Source organism: Myodes glareolus, chromosome 17, assembly GCF_982192425.1.
Source record: "Myodes glareolus chromosome 17, mMyoGla1.1, whole genome shotgun sequence".
Classification (NCBI taxonomy): domain Eukaryota; kingdom Metazoa; phylum Chordata; class Mammalia; order Rodentia; family Cricetidae; genus Myodes; species Myodes glareolus.
In genome coordinates, this window is record NC_142042.1 from 60,530,781 (window position 1) to 60,549,497 (window position 18,717).

Genomic DNA, 18,717 nt, shown 5'->3' on the forward strand with positions numbered 1-18,717 from the left:
GACTATACAGTGAGACCCTGTCTCAAAAAATAAAGAAATGTAAATGTTTTAAAATAAAATCTCACATTGAAAACCATTATCTTGGACAGGTAAGATGGCTCATGGGGTAAAAGCACTTACTGCTAAGCCTAAAACCCTTTTTGATCCCCAAAACAAATATGGTAGAAGAAAAAAAATCCTATCTGGTTTTCACAATATGCTATGGCACATAGGTATATACACACATAGTATAATGTAATGAAAACCCATTATTTTGCATGTCAGCAAGAAAGTTAATAATAGAAGATACTTAGTATTGGGTATACTCAACTATTTCAGATGTTCATTAGCCATTTAATTCAGAACTGTAACAAGTAGAAATATTTTTCATCATTCATAATCTGAATCAGGAACAGTTCCCTACATACAGTTTAGCCCAAATGTTTACCCAGTTACAAGAACATAATGAGAAGCCACCAAGCACTGGACTCTCGCAAGGAGACAGGGTGACTTGAATATATTACTTTCCTTTGCCTACTACATTTCAAGAATCACTTATCAAAATAAATGGCATTTGATAGGACCTATTTATATCAAGTCCCATATTATGAAATTTACATACTCTAGAACTTTATACAAATTTGTATCAAGGTTCAGTATATCAGTGTGCTGTTATGTCTACATCTAGCAACTCTAAATTGTTTTCTTATATCTAAAATAAAAGGCCTATTTCCTGTCTAGTCTAACAGAAAGTCAAGCTCTAAGATCATAATACATGCAGCACTCATTCTCTTTGAGTATTACAGGGTACAACAGTTAAGAAACTCCTAATTAGAAATCAGGGCCACAAATGTTTTAAACACATCACAGCTCCTAAGCAAATACCTTAATTTCAAACCAACTGATAACTATAGGACAATAGCCCTGTTTTATTCTAGGGTCTGGCTCCATTTTCCCTTGTCAAGCCAGAGTATAATTTTTCCCTTCTCAAGAGCACCAACTGATGGGGCTGAAGAGAAGACTTGGGAGTTAAGAGCACTTAAGCAGAGGACCAGAGTTCAGTTTCTAGCACTTAGGTCAGGCAGTTCACAACCACCTGTAGCTCCAGCTCTAGTAGATATAATACCCCTCTCTGGTCTCGGTCTCTCTCTCTCTCTCTCTCTCTCTCTCTCTCTCTCTCACACACACACACACACACACACACATAAAAGTAAAATAAATTTAAATATATAAATTTAAAGAAAGAACATCAGTTGAATTCCAAAGCAAAGAGCTCCTGAGTTCTGGAGACAGGAAAGACCTGTTTCAACAACATGACACTGTCCTCCAGACTTTGTTTCTCCCAACACTCCCTTGGGAAAAAGGAATAAACTTACCTTTCTCATTCACAGATCCAAACATTCACTTAAAGAAAAGTTTGCATGGTATCTCATGCCTGTAATCCCAGTACTTGGGAGACTGAAGCAGGAGGACTGCCACAAATTTGAAGCTAACCTGGACTACAAAATGAGACCCTATATCAAAAATATAAAAGCCAAAGTTCCAGGTAAGCTCTTTAAAACAGCTCTCTGAATTGAAGATATCTTAAAAGGAAATGTTCTTTTAGCTACTAAGACAAACCAGACAAGCTGAGAGGCTGAGGCTACGGCACAGTAACAGAGTCCTTGCCTGCTGTGCAGGAGGCCCTCAGTGGAAAACAAGAGAGATGAACTACTGTCAGAGCTGTCGTTCCGTTCCAAGCCTTGGTTTTTGGTCTCATACTCTAGAAATAGTGACATTCACAAGCTTCATTTTATTTCTTCATTCCAGGCCATGACTGAACACTGAAATCAGGAACTCCAAATAAAACAGTGTAATCAACCAACCTCCTTTAACTCATTGTGTAGAAAGACAGAAAAGCAGGTCACAGGACAAAGTGTTACCGAATACAAGCTCAGTCAGACAGACAATCAGCCAAACTTTCTTTAAAAAAAATTTAAAAGTTGGGGGCTGGAGAGATGGCTCAGTGGTTAGGAGCATAGGCTGCTCTTCCAGAGGTCCTGAGTTCAATTTCCGGCAACCACATGGTGGCTCACAACCATCTGTAATAAGATCTGGCGCCCTCTTCTGGCGCACGGGCATACATGGAGGCAGAATGTTGTATACATAATAAAAATAAATAAATAAATCTTTTTAAAAAATTTAAAAGTTAAATGGTAAGAACTCAGAGAAGAAAAGTAAACAAAACCCAGGCAGGGTGGCACACATCTCTAACTTCACATGAGAGGACACAAGGGGCAGGCCTGAGAACGAAAAGATGGATCAGTTAGTAAAGTGAAGAGCTGAGTTCAGATCCTTAGCACTCACATAAAACAAAAGAAGCAACAACAACAACAACAACAACAACAACAACAGGATGCAACCCTGTGTCTGTAATCCCAGCGCTGGGGAGACAGACAGAAGGCTTCCTAGAGCTGGCCTCCACCAGTAGGCACACACACCCTCAGAAAAAGTTAACTTCATATAACATGACACTGGCAGGATTTAAGGTTTTTTTAACTTTAATTTATTACAAACTGTGTGTGAGCTCATATGTTATCTACATGAATGGCAGAGAACAAGTCTATGAAGTCAGTCTCCATCCACCTAACATGGGCTCCAGAAACAAACTCAGGTTGTTGGGTAGACACAGCAAGTGTTTCACCCATGGAGCCACCTCACCACTCCCAAGAGTTATAGTATTTTTGCTATAATTACCTTAAAGCAACAACTCAGTAACAAAGAAAATGGCAAATAATCCAAAAAATTACATACCTCAAGTTTTTTAAATTCTGTATTGTCCTGCCTCTACTTTCTAAATACTGAGGTTACTAGTGTGCCACAATGTTCAGCTAAAATATGAATCATTAGCATTGATGTTGTGGAATATTAGTTTAAGATGTGTTACATTTGTTTATGCTGCAGAATATTTTTTAATCATGCAAAGATGTGTTGCATTCTCTTTTGTTATATTTGTTTAACACTGTAAAGCTATGTTACTGTCTAAAACACCTGACTGGTCTAATAAAGACCTGAACGGCCAATAGCTAGGCAGGAGAAAGGGACAGGCAGGGCTGCCAGGCAAAAAGAATAAACAGGAAGAGAAATCTAGGATCAGGAGAAGAGAGAGGATAGGGCTGGGGAAATGGCTCAATGGTTAAGAGCACTGCTTGCAAAGTCCTGAGTTCAATTCCCAACAACCACATGGTGGCTCAGAATAATCTGTAATGAGATCTGGTGTCTTTTCTGGCCTGTAGGCATACATGCATGACATAATAAATCTTGAAGGCAGGGGAGAGAAAGAGAGGGGAGGAGGTGTGAGAAAAGAAAAAGGAGAGGAAGATGCCAGGGGCCAGTCACCCAGCCAGCCATGGAATAAGAAGGAAAGAGAAATATATAGAATAAGAACGTAGTTAAAAAGAAATGGAATAGCAGGGAGGTGGTGGTGCACGCCTTTAATCCCAGCACTAGGGAGGCAGAGGCAGGCGGATCTCTGTGAGTTCAAGGTCAGCCTGGTCTACAAGAGCTAGTTCCAGGACAGGCTCCAAAGCCACAGAGAAACGCTGTCGAGAGAGAGAGAGAGAGAGAGAGAGAGAGAGAGAGAGAGAGAGAGAGAGAGAGAGAAATGGAATAATTTAAATTAGAGAAGCTGGCTAGAAACAAGCCAAGCTAAAGCAGGGCATTCATAGACTAAGTCTCCATACATTTATTTGGGAGTTGGATGGCAGACCCCCAAAGAGTTAAAAAAAAAAAAAACCCTACACATCGATGATGTGCATCATAACAGTCTAGAGACAAAAAGTAACCTGTTTAGACAAAAGGAAACTTCTTTCTGTCAGGCGATGGTGGCGCATGCCTTTAATCCCAGCACTTGGGAAGCAGAGGCAGGTAGACCTCTGTGAGTTCGAGCCAGCCTGGTCTACAAAGCAAGTTCCAGGACAGCCAAGGCTACATAGAGACACCATGTCTCAAAAAAACAAACAAACAAAAAGAACATATATACATACATATACATATATAAATCAACACATACATCAATTCATAAAAGCTGTGACTTCCTGCACAAGATCCAGCCAGTCAAAGTCCTGGCATGGGAGCTGGAATAATGACTCAGTGGTTAAGAGCACTTACTTCTCTTAACCTGGGTTTGGTTCCCAGCACCTACATAGTGGTTCACAACCCTCTATAACTGCAGTTCCAGAGGATCTGACATTCTCTTCAGACCTCAGAAGTATGTTGATATGCATGCAGACAAAACACTGAAACACATTGAAATTTTTAAACAAATGTATCTTTTATTAAATTCCAGCATGAACTGGGAACAACTCCCAAGATCCCACTCTGAGCTGGGGAGCCACTGGCAGTTGATAGCTGCTGAGGAGAGAGTCACTTTTCTTTGGAGATGTAGCTGCTAGTAAGATGCCCATGTCCCAGTGAGTGACCCACACTAATGAGTAGATATATGGTCAGCACTAATTGCACTCTGGGAACTATACCAATAAAATAATAATAATAATAGTAATAATAATAGACATGAAGTCAAGAGGGAGATCAGTTGAAAAGGGCCTGGAGGAAGTAGGAGGGAAGTAGTGGTGGGTGGATAAGATCTAAATACATTATATATGGGAATTGAAGAGATGACTCAGCAGGTAAGAGCACTGATTGCTCTTCCAGAGAACCCAAGTTCAATTTCCAGCACCCACATGAATGATAACAACTCTCTGTAACTCCAGTTCTAGGGATCTGATACCTTCTTTTGACCTCCCTGGACACCAGGCACACAGATGATGCATATACATATATGCAGGCAAGATACCCATACACACACAATAAAGATAAATAAATCTCCCCAAAACACATTGTATACATGTATGAAAGTTTCAAAGAAGAAATTTTACTCTTTAAAGGTGTGGGAACACAGACCTTTGATCCCAGCACTCAGGAGACAAAAGCAGGCAAAGAACGTTCCTAACACATTTCTTTGCTGAGGGGTACAGTGGTAGAGCACTCGCTTAGCATGTACAAGGCTTGGAATTTGATCCCCAATACCACAAAAAGAAGAAACATTTTCAAGATTGCTAGATTGCATAAAATAAAAAGATTGCTAGATTGCTTACTACCATTAACAAGAGAGTATGTATAAATAGTTTCCAACTCAGAAGGAGATAGGTGGAAACACAAAACTTAACAAACAGTAATATTAATTTGGAGATTTTCCATGTGTAAAAACTATAGAATAAAATTCTGTTATACATAATCCAAAAGATACCCAAAAGTTTAAATCATTAATCCACAGATTAATGGAAAGCTAAGTCCTTAACATGTTCAATAATGCATAAGGCATTTAAAGAATAAAAGAAAACTTTCATTTTTTGTTCAAAATTTCTCTAAGTAACCTTGCCAGTGCTGAGATTACATGATTAAGCCACTGTGTCCAACTGCTGGTGGTTAGTGTAGCTAGCATTTCAACTTGTATTTTAATAAATAACGACTGCCTGCAGATAGAGTAAAACAATCCCACTGGTCAGCCTTACAGACCAGGTTATGGTAACATGCACCTTTAATCCCAACAGCCACACTGGTTGTCATAGAAACTGGGCAGGGCATGCCTTTAATCACGGCGGTGCACCAGAGGAAACAGCTCTCAACACACAGTCTCATTCTGAGATTCTTTGAGGTAGGATCACCTGGAGGTAGATTGTAGTCAAGGTAAGAGCCAGTGGCTGGCTATTTTGCTTTTCGGATCTTCAGGTTGAAACCCAATTTCTCTCTCTAAGGTTTTATTAATCCTGCTTCGGGTTAGTGCTTTTTTTCCCCTCCTAAAGTTTTCAGTGCTCAAAGGTCATCCTGCCACTACAGTCATGCAGATTAGGGTGGCCTGCACTGACTGACACCCAGGGCCATGTTGATGTTATCGCTAGGGGTCATTTCTGGCTGGATCCATGGCCCTGCCACAGTCACAGTCTGTATGTGGCTCCTGTTGCCATGTGGGCGGGGGGTGTCATGTGATTGCCCAGGGTCTGAACCACCACATGGGGCCAGGCTGGAGCCTGGGGACCATGCTGCTGCTACTACATCCATCCTGATCTGAGAGGCCTGTATTACCATCCGGGGCCATGGTGACATCTGGCCCCAAGCTGCCACCAATGATCAGGTCTGGAACCGTGAACCTGCAGCAGCTGGAGTCTGTGTGGATGTCCATTGCCCTTGTTGCTAGAAGGATCCATGCAACCATGTTTTGAACCATGCTTGTGCTGAAGTACTGAGGGCCCTACTGAGCTGGCCCCAACACTCAACAGTCAGGAGTGACACTCCCAACCCCCCACCCCTATACACACACACACACACACACACACACACACACACACACACACACACCCTACCTCCTAGGAGAGCTGACCCTGGGATAATGGATACTGATGACTCCAGCATGGGAAAGCTGGCCCCCATGCTGTAGGCCCATATTTCTATAAGATATGGCAGCCAGACTCTAAAGCCATAGGCCACTTATCCTGCCAGACAGGCTGTCACTAACCTAACAAAAGGTCAGGATGTTGTTTCCACTCCTTTCTTTGTAATTTGGAGGAAGCCTGATAGAAATGCTAATTCAAGCCTATGCTAGCATACAGAGCAGACAGGTAGATGCAAAGGTGACTGAAAGTCATTCACCTGGTTACCTAGGAAACAGAATGCTAATGTATTTCCCATCGGTTCAGTTTTGGTATAAAGACTTGTTTGGAGAATAAAATGAGAGGAATTCTTCAGCATGTGAACTCAGGATATCATGAGGGATCACAGAGAATCTCCCTCCTGATAAAGCCATGTGAATTGTATCTTTTTTCTCATGCCTCCACGCCGGTCCAGAGAGAGATAGTTTATGTTGGGGTCTGGTCAAGAGAAATAACTTAGGGTCCAGGCAAGAACCGGACCCCCGACACCACCCTATAGGAGAATCGGCCCCCCACACTTGGGAAAGCTCACCCACCCCATACGATGGGCACCTGAGTGGGACGGTTCCAGTAACCCTGGTCTGACCAACTCAGCTGCCACCCAAGCACACATCCAGGACTTTGGGTTGGCATTCCCCAACATCTACACGATCTACAACCTGCTGGAGTGTGTGAAGGGACTGCGCCTGAGGAAGCATAGCCATAGGATCTCCATGACTGGGGCAACAGCAGGATACTGGAGAGGAATGTGAGTGAGGGTCCAGTATTGATGGTGACCAAAGTCAGAGGCCTTGAACCTGACCAACAACTGGGTCTACTGCACGGTATACAGCAGCAGCTCCCAGTGCATCCCTCTAAGATGAATGAAGAGGGAATGAAGAGTCAGAGACGGAGGAGCAAACTGTTTTTCTTTTTCTTCTTTTTATTATTTACTTTTATTCTTTTTTAGCTTTTCTACAAGAGTGAGGGGTGAATACAGAGAGACTGGGATTGGGGTGCATGATATGAAATTCCCAAAGAACCAATGATAGATAGATAGATAGATAGATAGATAGATAGACAGACAGACAGACAGACAGACAGACAGTTGCAGATTTATACACTAAGTCTGATAGGGTGTGGGTTGTTTTTGTTTTTGGAGGACACACACATCCACACAGTCACTGCTTTTATTTATGGAGTTTAGCACTATGAAGTTAACTTGCGGTTGACAACAACAGTATAGGCACTACTAAACTCACAGTAGTAAAGCAGTTTCTGCCTTTTTTCAGTGACTTTATTAGAGCCTGCTGTATTCCAGGCTTATTCTGATACATGAGCTCACAAGGATTCACAACTCCAGTTCCCGAGGTCCAGTTTCCTTCTGACCTCTGAGAGCAGCATAAACATGGTGCACATGCATACATTACACTCATACATATAAAATAGATAAATCTATGATAAAAAAGGGTACCTACCACACAAACACACACACACACACACACACACACACGGGGCGGGAGGAATGTAGGCATTCTAGGTCAGCCAGGTAAATAGCAAGGTATATCTCAAAACCAAAGATAACTCTATACATCGTAGTGTCAATGAGCAGTGCTGTATCTGTCTAGACAGAGCATTTGTTTTACTGGTCTTTTGTTTGGTTTTGATGATTTGGTTTATTGTAACAGGGTCTCCTTATGTAACCCAGGCTGACCTCAAATTCTTAGTCCTCCAACTTACGCATCTGTGTTACTCAGCGTTCTCCCATCACACCCTCCAAAGTACCAGGGCTTTAGTGCTGGGACTGACAGACATGTGCCACTGCATTTAGTTATAATATGTTTTCAAGAAAGACTAGTTGGTCCCTTTGGGGAGTAAAAGGCCCAAAGATATACTTCACATAAGAAAAATATTTCTGATTTAAAATCAGGAAAGCTGACAAACTTCAGGCTCATACATATGTATCCAAGGACCACTAAGTAACTTGAACTATTGAGCTGGTGAGATGGCTCATGGGTAAAAACACTTGCCACCAAATCACATGATGTGAGTTCTACTCCTGGGCCCCACATGGTGAAAGAAGAGAACCAACTCCTCCCACAAGTTATCCTCAGACTGCAATATTTGTGCCACGACACGCATTTGTGTGCGCGCACATGTGGACATGCACTTTTGTGTGTGTGTTTAAATTTTTTATTGATATTTATTGAGCTCTACATTTTTCTCTGCTCCTCTCCCTACTTTTCCCCTCCCCCTCATCAGCCCTCCCCCAAGGTCCCCATGCTCCCAATTTACTCAGAAGATCTTGTCTTTTTCTACTTCCCATGTAGATTATATCTATGTAAATCTCTCTTAGTGTCCTCATTGTTGTCTAAGTTCTCTGGGATTGTGGTTTCTAGGCTGGCTTTCTTTGCTTTATGGTTAAAAACCACCTATGAGTGAGTACATGTGATAATTGTCTTTCTGTGTCTGGGTTATCTCACTCAAAATAATGTTCTCTAGCTCCATCCATTTGCCTGCAAAAACAACAAAAGCTGTTGTTGTTGTTTTTTTTTTCTGCTGTGTAGTACTCCATTGTGTAAATGTACCACATTTTTTTTATCCATTCTTTGATCGAGGGGCATTTAGGTTGCTTCCAGGTTCAGGTTATGACAAACAAAGCTGCTATGAACATAGTTGAGCACGTGTCCTTGTGGCACGATTGAGCATCCTTTGGATATATACCCAAAAGTGGTATTATTGGGTCTTGAGAAAGGTTGTTTCCTAATTTTCTGAGAAATTGCCACACTGACATCCAAAGGGATTGTACCAGCTTGCATTCCCACCAGCAAGGCAGAAGTGTTCCCTTTTCCCCACAACCTCTCCAGCATAAGTTGTCATCAGTGTTTTAGATCTTGGCCATTCTTACAGGTATAAGATGGAATCTCAGAGTTGTTTTGATTTGCATTTCTCTGATGACTAAGGATGTTGAATATTTCCTTAAGTGTCTTTCAGCCATTTTAGATTCCTCTGTTGAGAGATCTCTGTTTAGGTCTGTAATCCATTTTTTATTGGATTATGTGATCTTTTGGCATCCAATTTCTTGAATTCTTTGTATATATTGGAGATCAGACCTCTGTCTGATGTGAACACATACCTTTATATGTATAAAAGTAAATGTAATTTTAAAAGCTGAATTACTAACAAATTAAGAAATAAATTAACTTTTTTTGGTTTTTGCTTGTTTGTTTTTCAAGATAAAGTTTTTCTGTGTAACAGTCCTGGTTGTCCTAGAACTCTCTCTGTAGACCAGGCTGGCCTCGAACTTAGATCCTCCTGCCTCTGCCTCCCAAAGTGCTAGGATTAAAAGTGTGCACCACCACCACCCAGCAAAGAAAAAAATTTAAATAAAATTTTCAGCAGCTAACTTAAACTTAAATATATGATTTGCCTTTTGTTTTTTGTTTGTTTGTTTTGAGGGGAGCTTGGGTTTTGTTTTTTTTTTTTTAATTTTGAGACAGGGTTTCTCTGTGTAGCTTTGAAGCCAGACCTCCTAGAACTCGCTCTGTAGACTAACCTCAAACTCACAAAGATCTGCCTGCCTCTGCCTCCTGATTGCTGGGATTAAAGGCATGTGCCAACAACACCCAGCAAACTTAAATATTTGAAACTCCAAAAAACAATCTAAAGTATTTCTACCTTAATAAAGGTCCTCTCTCTTTTTCTTTCCTTTTAAAGTTCTCTTTATCTACAATGTTCATGTACTGCCTTTCAATCAGGATTACACTGTTCCATTCCTAAGAGACCCTTCTCTCTGGGCACTGGGCAGATACACAGCACTTTTAAGTGCTTTCTACCTCTGTTAGGATTGCTTCTAGAATTTGTAAGTTCTGTAAGTTCTTATGTTTGATTTCCTGCAAATGCGATAACACTAGGGAGAGGACAACCTCATTCACTAATTAGTCATTCTTACTACTCTTACTGCCCAAATTGCCTTGAGCACTGTCAGTTAAACAGTACTTTGATGATTGGGTCAAAACGTAGGCATTAATGACTGTGATCCGTGCTGAAAGAAAGGTGAGATCTGCCAAACAAACAGCTGTGACTGGAAAAACCATTTCCTAGACTACATACAAGCTCACTCTAGTGTTCCAATATTAGATCTAAAAATTAGCTCTATTGATTGGTGCAAGCTCAGCCGCAAATGGGAAAGCAGCAGAGACAAGCAGCAATGGACAAAACCAATCGCTGGGTACAGTAAGAGCTGCCTAGTGCTTGGCAGCTGCACCAACACAACTGGCACCAAGACTGAAGAACAGCTTGTACCTATGTGCTGCCTGTACTCCCAGGTTGACCTTGACCTTAACCTCTGATCTCCAAGCAGCTTCTGATCTCCAAAGCTGGGTTCCTATACAAGCTGCTTGTAATAGGGCCACATCTGGTTTCTAAGCAGACTGAGTCTGGCTCTCCAGTGCAAAGCACCCAAAACCACTTGATGGCTGAAGAAACAAAAGAGACAGAGGCCCTGGCAAAGAACTGCCTGCTTGTGGAGATATCAGAGCCATCCACTAGCTATACCCACAGACCTGCATCCATACTGCGCTGCCCATGGGATTCTGTCTGGAATCCCATTCACCTACTAGGATCCTGCCCTGACAGGAGGGTATACCTGCACCTAAACAATCTTGTTTGTACCAGGTTCCTAGACAGAGCCTCCATATATATCCAGGGCTTCCTTCATGTACCCTGCCTACCTAATGCTATCTCAACAGAAGCTAGTGCCTGAAGTCCTTCCGGCAACAGTCACTGGCAACTGAACAATTTAAGAGCAGTCAAGGCAGAAGGAAGGAAAGACGAAGATCACAGGAGATTAGGAAGCAGCAATGTTATTAAGGAACCAGAGAAAAACTAGCAGAAAAGTTCTAGAGAGCTGGGAAAGCAGTCAGGGCCAGGGTCTTGGACCCCAACCTGATTTCTACAACAATTGATTTCCGCTAAGAGCCAAGGATTCCAGTACCCAAACCAGCATGGGGACCTGTAGTAATGGTGGTACGACTTGCCAGTGCTTCTGTCTAAGGACTACCACCACTTGCTTCTATCTATCAGTCACTTTGGGAATGCAAAAGCTGCTGGAGCTGCTTGCCTCTCACATTACCATCCAGGTGGAGGAAAGACCCCCTCAGCAGCTTCTAACTCCAGCTTCTAATGGGTATCTTTAAATTTACTTTATATCCCAGAAAGGATAAGTGTCAGAAGGAACACTGATAACTTCAATTCGCTCACTCAGTGAAGAGTTTAAAGAAACTAACAGCTCATGAATGTGATCATCTATGCATATGAAACACTTCAAAAGTGTGCAAGAGAGACAAAAGAGAACAATACCAAGGTGAGTTACAGGAAAAGTTAGGATTGTTATATCTTTCCTTTTGTTTTTAGACTGAAATCCCAACTGTTTTTACTAAATTACATACACTGTTACTAAATTTCCAACCAACAAAAAAATTGGATACTTTTAGGTTACAGTGTGTAACCTTAGGTGAGTAATCTAATGCCTGTGGTCTCACTAACCACAGAGAAAGTGAGCCCCAAAGATCTGCTCTGATGAAATGGCAGCCACCAGCTACCCAACTCTAGTCCCTCTTCTAAACAATCCTTTCCCATGAGGGCTTTGGCTAAAATTATACTGCCTCAATTATCTTCCTGAAAATTCTCAGATCAAGATCCCAAAGTTAGAAATTAAAAATTACCCTGGAACAAAACCTTAAGCACCACTAGCACACAAAGACAATGCCCATGTATTCATCCTTTTGTTCATTACCAGGGTTTTTCACAACCTCAGCATTCTTGACATTGGGCCTATAGCAGGTTTACCAGCAGCTGTCTGCTACTTACCAAATGACAGCTGTCCTCCCTCAGCCCCCAGCTATAAAATCAAAAATGTCTACAGATTGCTAAATGATCCCTGAAGAGCAAAATGACCCCCAAACTCCTCTGCACTACATCTTTCTTTTGTTTCTTAGAACTAAGCTGTGAAAGGACAAAATGCACACTTATTAAGTTCCTTTTAATTTGACAATCCAGAAAAAGAAATAACCCAGCTCTCCTCACAAGCTGGCTGCATGAACCTGAACAAAAATAAAGGTCATGAAAAAGTCACCTAAACATAAAGAAACACAAAGTATTAGTTAGCATCCTGTCAGCATTTATGCTCCCAAAGAAACTTTGCCTGCAATAAGCTTAAGGGTTTTTTTCCTTCCTCATACTGAGAAAGTCCTACAAAATTCCCTAATATGTACATATGTGCTAATCTGAATTTTGAGGCTATAACTAACCTCCCACCCTTAAAAATACAAATTTGCTAGGCATGGCAGTTCATACCTGTAATCCTAACACAAGAGTTCAAGGTGGTCTAAGATCCATACTGAGATAAGTTCTGGACCAACCTGGACTACAGAGTCAAACACTGTCTGAAATAAGTAGAATGTATCTCACACCTATAATTCCAACACCCAGCACTAGGACCTGAAGGTCAAGGTTATGCTGAGTTACACAGTCAGTTTGAAGCCACATTTCAGAATTCAATCCCTGAAAACCACAGTAGCTCCCGAAAGTTGTCTGCAAACCTTCATACAGGTGCCAAGATGTGTATACCCATATACAGATCTCTCTCTCTCTCTCTCTCTCTCTCTCTCTCTCTCTCTCTCTCTCATACACACAAGATAAATACATTTCTAAATAAAATAAAACAATGTTATTTTTTGATCTTACATGAAACACTCGCTGACACTTTATGGTCAAGCACAGTACTGAATTTTATATCACTAGAACCTTTTTTTTTTTTTTTTGGACAGGATCACCAGTCCCAGGCTGGCCTTGAACTCATATTAGCAGAGAATGACCTTGATTTCATAATCTTCCTGTTCTACCTCCAAGTGCTGGGATTACAGACGGGTGCAGCACAAAACCCAACTAAAGTTACCAGGGATTGAACCCAAAGCCTGTCACAAGCAAGGCAGAAGCTCTGCCACTGAGCCACATCCCTAGACCCCATTATAGCTTCTTAAAGATCTCAAAAAAGCAGGTGTGGTAGTGGTGGTAGTACTTCTCTAATCCAAGCAGGAGATAAGAGAATCAGGAGTTCCAAGCCACCCTCCACCACACAGTGAATTTGGAAGCAGCCTAGCTACATGAAACCCTCTCTCAAAAAAACAAAATATGGGTCAGCAAGATTGTTCAAAGTACAAAGGCACTTGCCACCAAGCCTGACAACCTGAGATCAATCCCCAGGACCTGTAAAACAGAAGGAGAAAACCAACTCCTACAAGGTGTCCTTTGATCTCCACACATGTGTCACGGCATAAGCACAGATAGACACACACACACACACACACACACACACACACACACGGCATGAGTACACTGATACACACACATACAGAAAATAAACAAATTTAAAGCAATTTTTAAACAAAACATAAAAAAGCTCTCAGAACATCATTATCCCTCATTCAGTCAAAATTATTTAGCTGATAGATACTAATCATCTAGACATTAAACAGATATTAAGTCAGAGATAACAGAGTAAGGTAATTTACTGATTAGCATTTTTGAAACATCTCAAATCGCTAATTTTTCCTCCAGTTTAGTAGTATAAACTCTTGAAGAAATCTACCACTTAGCTACCTTTATTACAAGATGATCAAAATGTTTTCCTATACTGGAACTATTATAAATACACACAATGATTAATACCTGCCCTGCGTAAGTAGCTGGTAAAGAGTCAAATGAGATAACATTACTTACTTAAAAGAAGGAAATTTATTAGATCAAAGAAGAGGATATAACAAAGAACTAGGAAGTGAGAAACCCACCAGTCCCTTTTGGCTGAGCCAGGGCTAAGCAGTCTTTAACCAGACTTGTCTGTCATCTGGATTTGAGAAATGCCCTGATTTCCAAGAAACACTTAAGAACAACACAAGTCTTATCAATATCCAAAGCAGGCTACTCTACTATATAATTATCACTACCAGAGTCAACCTTATAAAACTTCTATTTAAAGGAAACTGGGGGAGGGTGGTAGCACGTGTGGACAGAGCATACAGCCTTCTGTTAGATTCTATCTAGTCATATTTCTTCTCTTTTTTTTAAATTTATTTTATGTGCACTGGTGTAAAGGTGTCAGATCCCCTGGAATTGGAGCCACAGACAGGTGTGAGCATGTGGGTGCTGGAAACTGAACCCAAGTCCTCTGGAAGAGCATCCAATGATTGCAACCACTGAGCCATCTCTCCAGCCCATTATCCTTTCAATGTAGTATAACTGTCATTAGTTTCAGCCCCACATTGTCTCTTGAGAGAACAGTCAGATGAAGTAAAAACTTCTGGAAGCTGGACAGTAGTGGTACACGCCTTTAATCCCAGCACTAGGGAGGCAGAGACACATCATATCGTATCTGTGAGTTCAAGGCCAGCATGGTCTAACGAGGAAGTTCCCAGACAGGTTAAAAAGCTACAGGGAGGGGCTGGAGAGATGGCTCAAAGGTTAAGAGCACTGGCTGGTCTTGTAGAGGTCCTGAGTTCAATTCCCAGCAACCACATGGTGGCTCACAGCCATCTCATAATGAGATCTGATGCCCTCTTCTGGCATGCAGGCATACATAGAGGCAGAATGTTGTATACATAATAAATAAATAAATCTTTAAGAAAAAAATCTACAGAGAAACCCAGTAGAGGGGGAAAGCTTCTTCTAGAAATTTCCTTCATGAGGTGGAAGGAGAGGACTGGCTGACAAAAGTTGTCCTCTGATCTTCAACCTGGCACCATGATGCCCATTCATGAACATGGACACACACAATAAGCAAGATAATAAAAACTGAAAAGTGTGAGGTACTTTTCTATGTTAAACTCAATTAATAATTTGATTTAGCCATTCCATGATGTATATCAAACATCATGTACCTCATAACTACAATTTTGTCAGCTAAAGACAACAAAGATTTACTCAATAGTCTCCTTTCTTCCTCAACCCATACTTTCATGTGTTATCTTCCAGTCTTGCATATTCTCAAGCTGAATTTGACCTGTCCTTCAAAACTCGTTCAACTCCACCTCATCTGTATTAGTACTTCAATGACACCAATGCAACCTTATCTTCCTCTCTAAAACTGAAACCACATAGTATCTGTCCTCGTTTGCTTTGCTGTCATGCATTATATGACCTTTACGTGAATTCCTGACTTCAGATAGACAATACAAGATAGTTCCATTAAGGAACACGTTGCGGCCGGGCGGTGGTGGCGCACGCCTTTAATCCCAGCACTTGGGAGGCAGAGGCAGGCGGATCTTTGTGAGTTTGAGGCCAGCCTAGTCTACAAGAGCTAGTTCCAGGACAGGCTCCAAAGCTACAGAGAAACTCTGTCTTGAAAAACTAAAAAAAAGAAACATGTTGCTAGCCTGGTGGTGGCACATGACTTTAAACCCATGACTCAGGAGGCAGAGGCAGGTGGATCTCTGAGTTAGAGGATACCTAGGTCTACAGAGAAAGTTCCAAGACAGCCAGAGCTACACAGAGAAACCTTGTCTCCAAAAACAAAAATGAAAACAACAACAACAAAAGAATCATGTTGCTGAGATGGGGGTGAAAGGGAGTTGCCTGTAATCCCAGTAACAGGAGGCTTAGGCAGGAAGTTCTTGCGTTCAAAACTAGCCAGAGCTATCTATATAAGAAGAAATAAATAAAGACCGTAAGACAGTTCAGTAGTAAACACTTCCCTGCCTGGCATGTGTAAAGGTCTGATTCAGCCCTCAAGACCACAATGCACTTTAGTTTATCTAAGTAAACTCCGCAAAGGCTACACATGCATGAAAACACTCTAATTCTCAGAATGTGTCCCCATCCTTAAGCTATGCATGACTGCTAATATTTCCATGTTTGCCTTGGCTTTCAGAACAAAAAACAAAACAAAACAAAACAAAACTGTGGTCCTTAAGAACAAGAACCATATATGCTTTCACCTCAACTCTAGGGCATCCAGCAGAGAACACTGTGTGCAGGCAGCATTTGGATATATTAAACACTGATAAGCTTCAATTTACAAGTCAGGTCTAACAAGCAATAAATCAGAGTAAAAAGACCAACAAACATGATCATGCATCTAACTAATGATTAGAAAAAAATACCTAAAAAGCTTTTAAATCATCTCTTTGAAGTAAAGACTTCGAGTAATCAAAAGAAAGACATCTAGATAGTATGTCTTCTCACTCTGAAAGGCAAATTGGTGAATGCACTTACAGATCCAAAGGCTAACGTCGTAATGTCTTAACAAGGCATCAATCACATTCAATAACATGTCATCAGTATTACACACACAGTGGCTGAATTCCAGACCCCCTCTCTGGAGTAAGAGTTCTAGTATCTGCCGGGAAAAATAAGATTTCCATTCTTTCCCAAACTGAAATATGGCAGACAGCACATCAGCATACAGCAAAGGCAGCAAGTGAAACCAGTCAGCATTAGACATAGCTAATTATGAAGTTGGGGGTAGAACAAACAGGACAGGAAATGTCTTCATTGCCTCAATAGCACAACTTTTAAGTGAAGTCCTTATTCACTGAACTTCATTTGTGCTAAGAAATAAGACAGAAACATAAACTTAATAAAGTCAGGTGCAGTGGTGCACACTTTTAATCCCAGCAGTTGGTGGGCAGAGACAGGTGGCTCCCTGGGAGTTAGAGGCCAGCCTGGTCTGAATAGCAAGTTCCAGGGCAGCAAGAACTACATGGTAAAACCCTGATGCAAAAAGCAAACAAACAAAGAGTGTACTCAAGACACCATAAATATAAAATAAATTATAACATAGCCACCCGTTTTAAGAAGGAACCTCGACAACCCCCAAGAAAAAACAACTATAATTCTACAAAGACACTTAGTCAAAAGCATAATTAACACCTAGCCAATCTCTCCACAGTACTACACTCCAACTCAAAGGAGCTTCTGGTTTGTTCGGGCTAGCATGCTGCCCGAACCGTAGCCTGACCTCTCCATTGGCTGGCAGCCTGGCAGAAACCAGTGAGAACCAGGTTTTTTGTTTGTTTGTTTGTCTGTTTTAATTTTTCAAGACAGGGTTTCTCTGTAGCACTGGAGCCTGTCTTAGAACTCTCTGTAGACCAGGCTGGCCTCGAACTCACAGAGATCCGTCTGCCTCTGCCTCCCGAGTGCTGGGATTAAAGGCGTGCGCCACCACCGCCCGGCTGAGAACCAATTTTAAAGCAGAGGAAAGCAGCCCCCAACATTATGTTCTGTATTTTTTTTTTCTGAACAGAAAGAATGAAGAGGTGGGCAGGGGATGTGGAGCTAAAGACACTGGCAGCGTGACATCTAAAATAAACTAAGTTGAAACAGTACGTCCTGCTTTCTTCCTAAAGCCATTTCCTTCAATAGCAACAGGGAGCGCAGACGGTCTGCAAGTCATTAGTACACCGCTATTTTCACTTTCATAAGAACCCACAGAACCATTGAAGAACACAATCTCCCTCTTCCCTGCTCCCTTCCAAACCTCCTCTTTCCGCACTTCGCCGCCACCTATTAGGGAGTCCTCGGCAGTCCGCTATTTTGTCTCACTGAGGATGCGGAAGGGGGAGGATCTGGTAGAGAAGTAGTGGGGAAAGAGAGAGGAAGGTGAGACGCAACCGCGAAAAGAGTGCCGTGGGGGATAGGTCATCGCGGAAAGGAGACAGGGAAGGGGACCGCAAGCAAACGGAGCGGAGACTTAACGGAGAATTCACCCGGGAAGACAAAAAGATGGGGGTGGTGTTGAAGGGCGGAAGCGAAATGAGGGGCAGGTTGGAGCGGCCGCGGAAATGAGGGCTAGGCAGGAGTGACCGACCGGGGCCCTGACGCCTAGCATTTGCTGCCAGTGCAGGGCGACAGCGGGCAGCAGGTACCGAGGACACCGGTGTCAGGGGAATCACGGGTCTGCAAGGCAGCCCGAGACCCAGTTTCCAGCCTACGGGGCCAAGGATCTATGCGGTGCCCGCGGGCGGGACACACGGGGATCTTACCGGTAGTTTGGGGCTGACCTCGCCCTTACAAAAGTGGCAGAAGAAACGGTGCGCGGCGACAGCGGAGCCCGCGTCCGCCCCCGCCGCCGAAGCCTCCGCCATGTTTCGACTCCGCCGCGGATGTCCGAAAGGGCGGCCGGCGGTCCCTCCCCAGGCCGCTACCTCCCGGGCTGCGGTCGCCGCCGCCGCCGTCGCCGCCTCCTCTGTGCGGCCGGCCGCTCCAGGGCCCGCAAGGGTCACGTGAGTCCGCCCGG

At 42.4% G+C, this 18,717-nt stretch overlaps 1 protein-coding gene across 1 annotated transcript in view; it reads right to left on the reverse strand.

The window, feature by feature from the left end:
- Rnf115 (ring finger protein 115) overlaps window positions 1-18,700 on the reverse strand; it is a 59,020-nt gene extending 40,320 nt beyond the window's left edge. Inside the window, exon 1 of the mRNA XM_085677956.2 lies at window positions 18,464-18,700. Within this exon, the coding sequence (XP_085534082.2) occupies window positions 18,464-18,565 (102 nt within the window). The 5' untranslated portion in view covers window positions 18,566-18,700. The remainder of the gene's footprint in view (window positions 1-18,463) is intronic.
- Window positions 18,701-18,717: the final 17 nt, after the last annotated feature.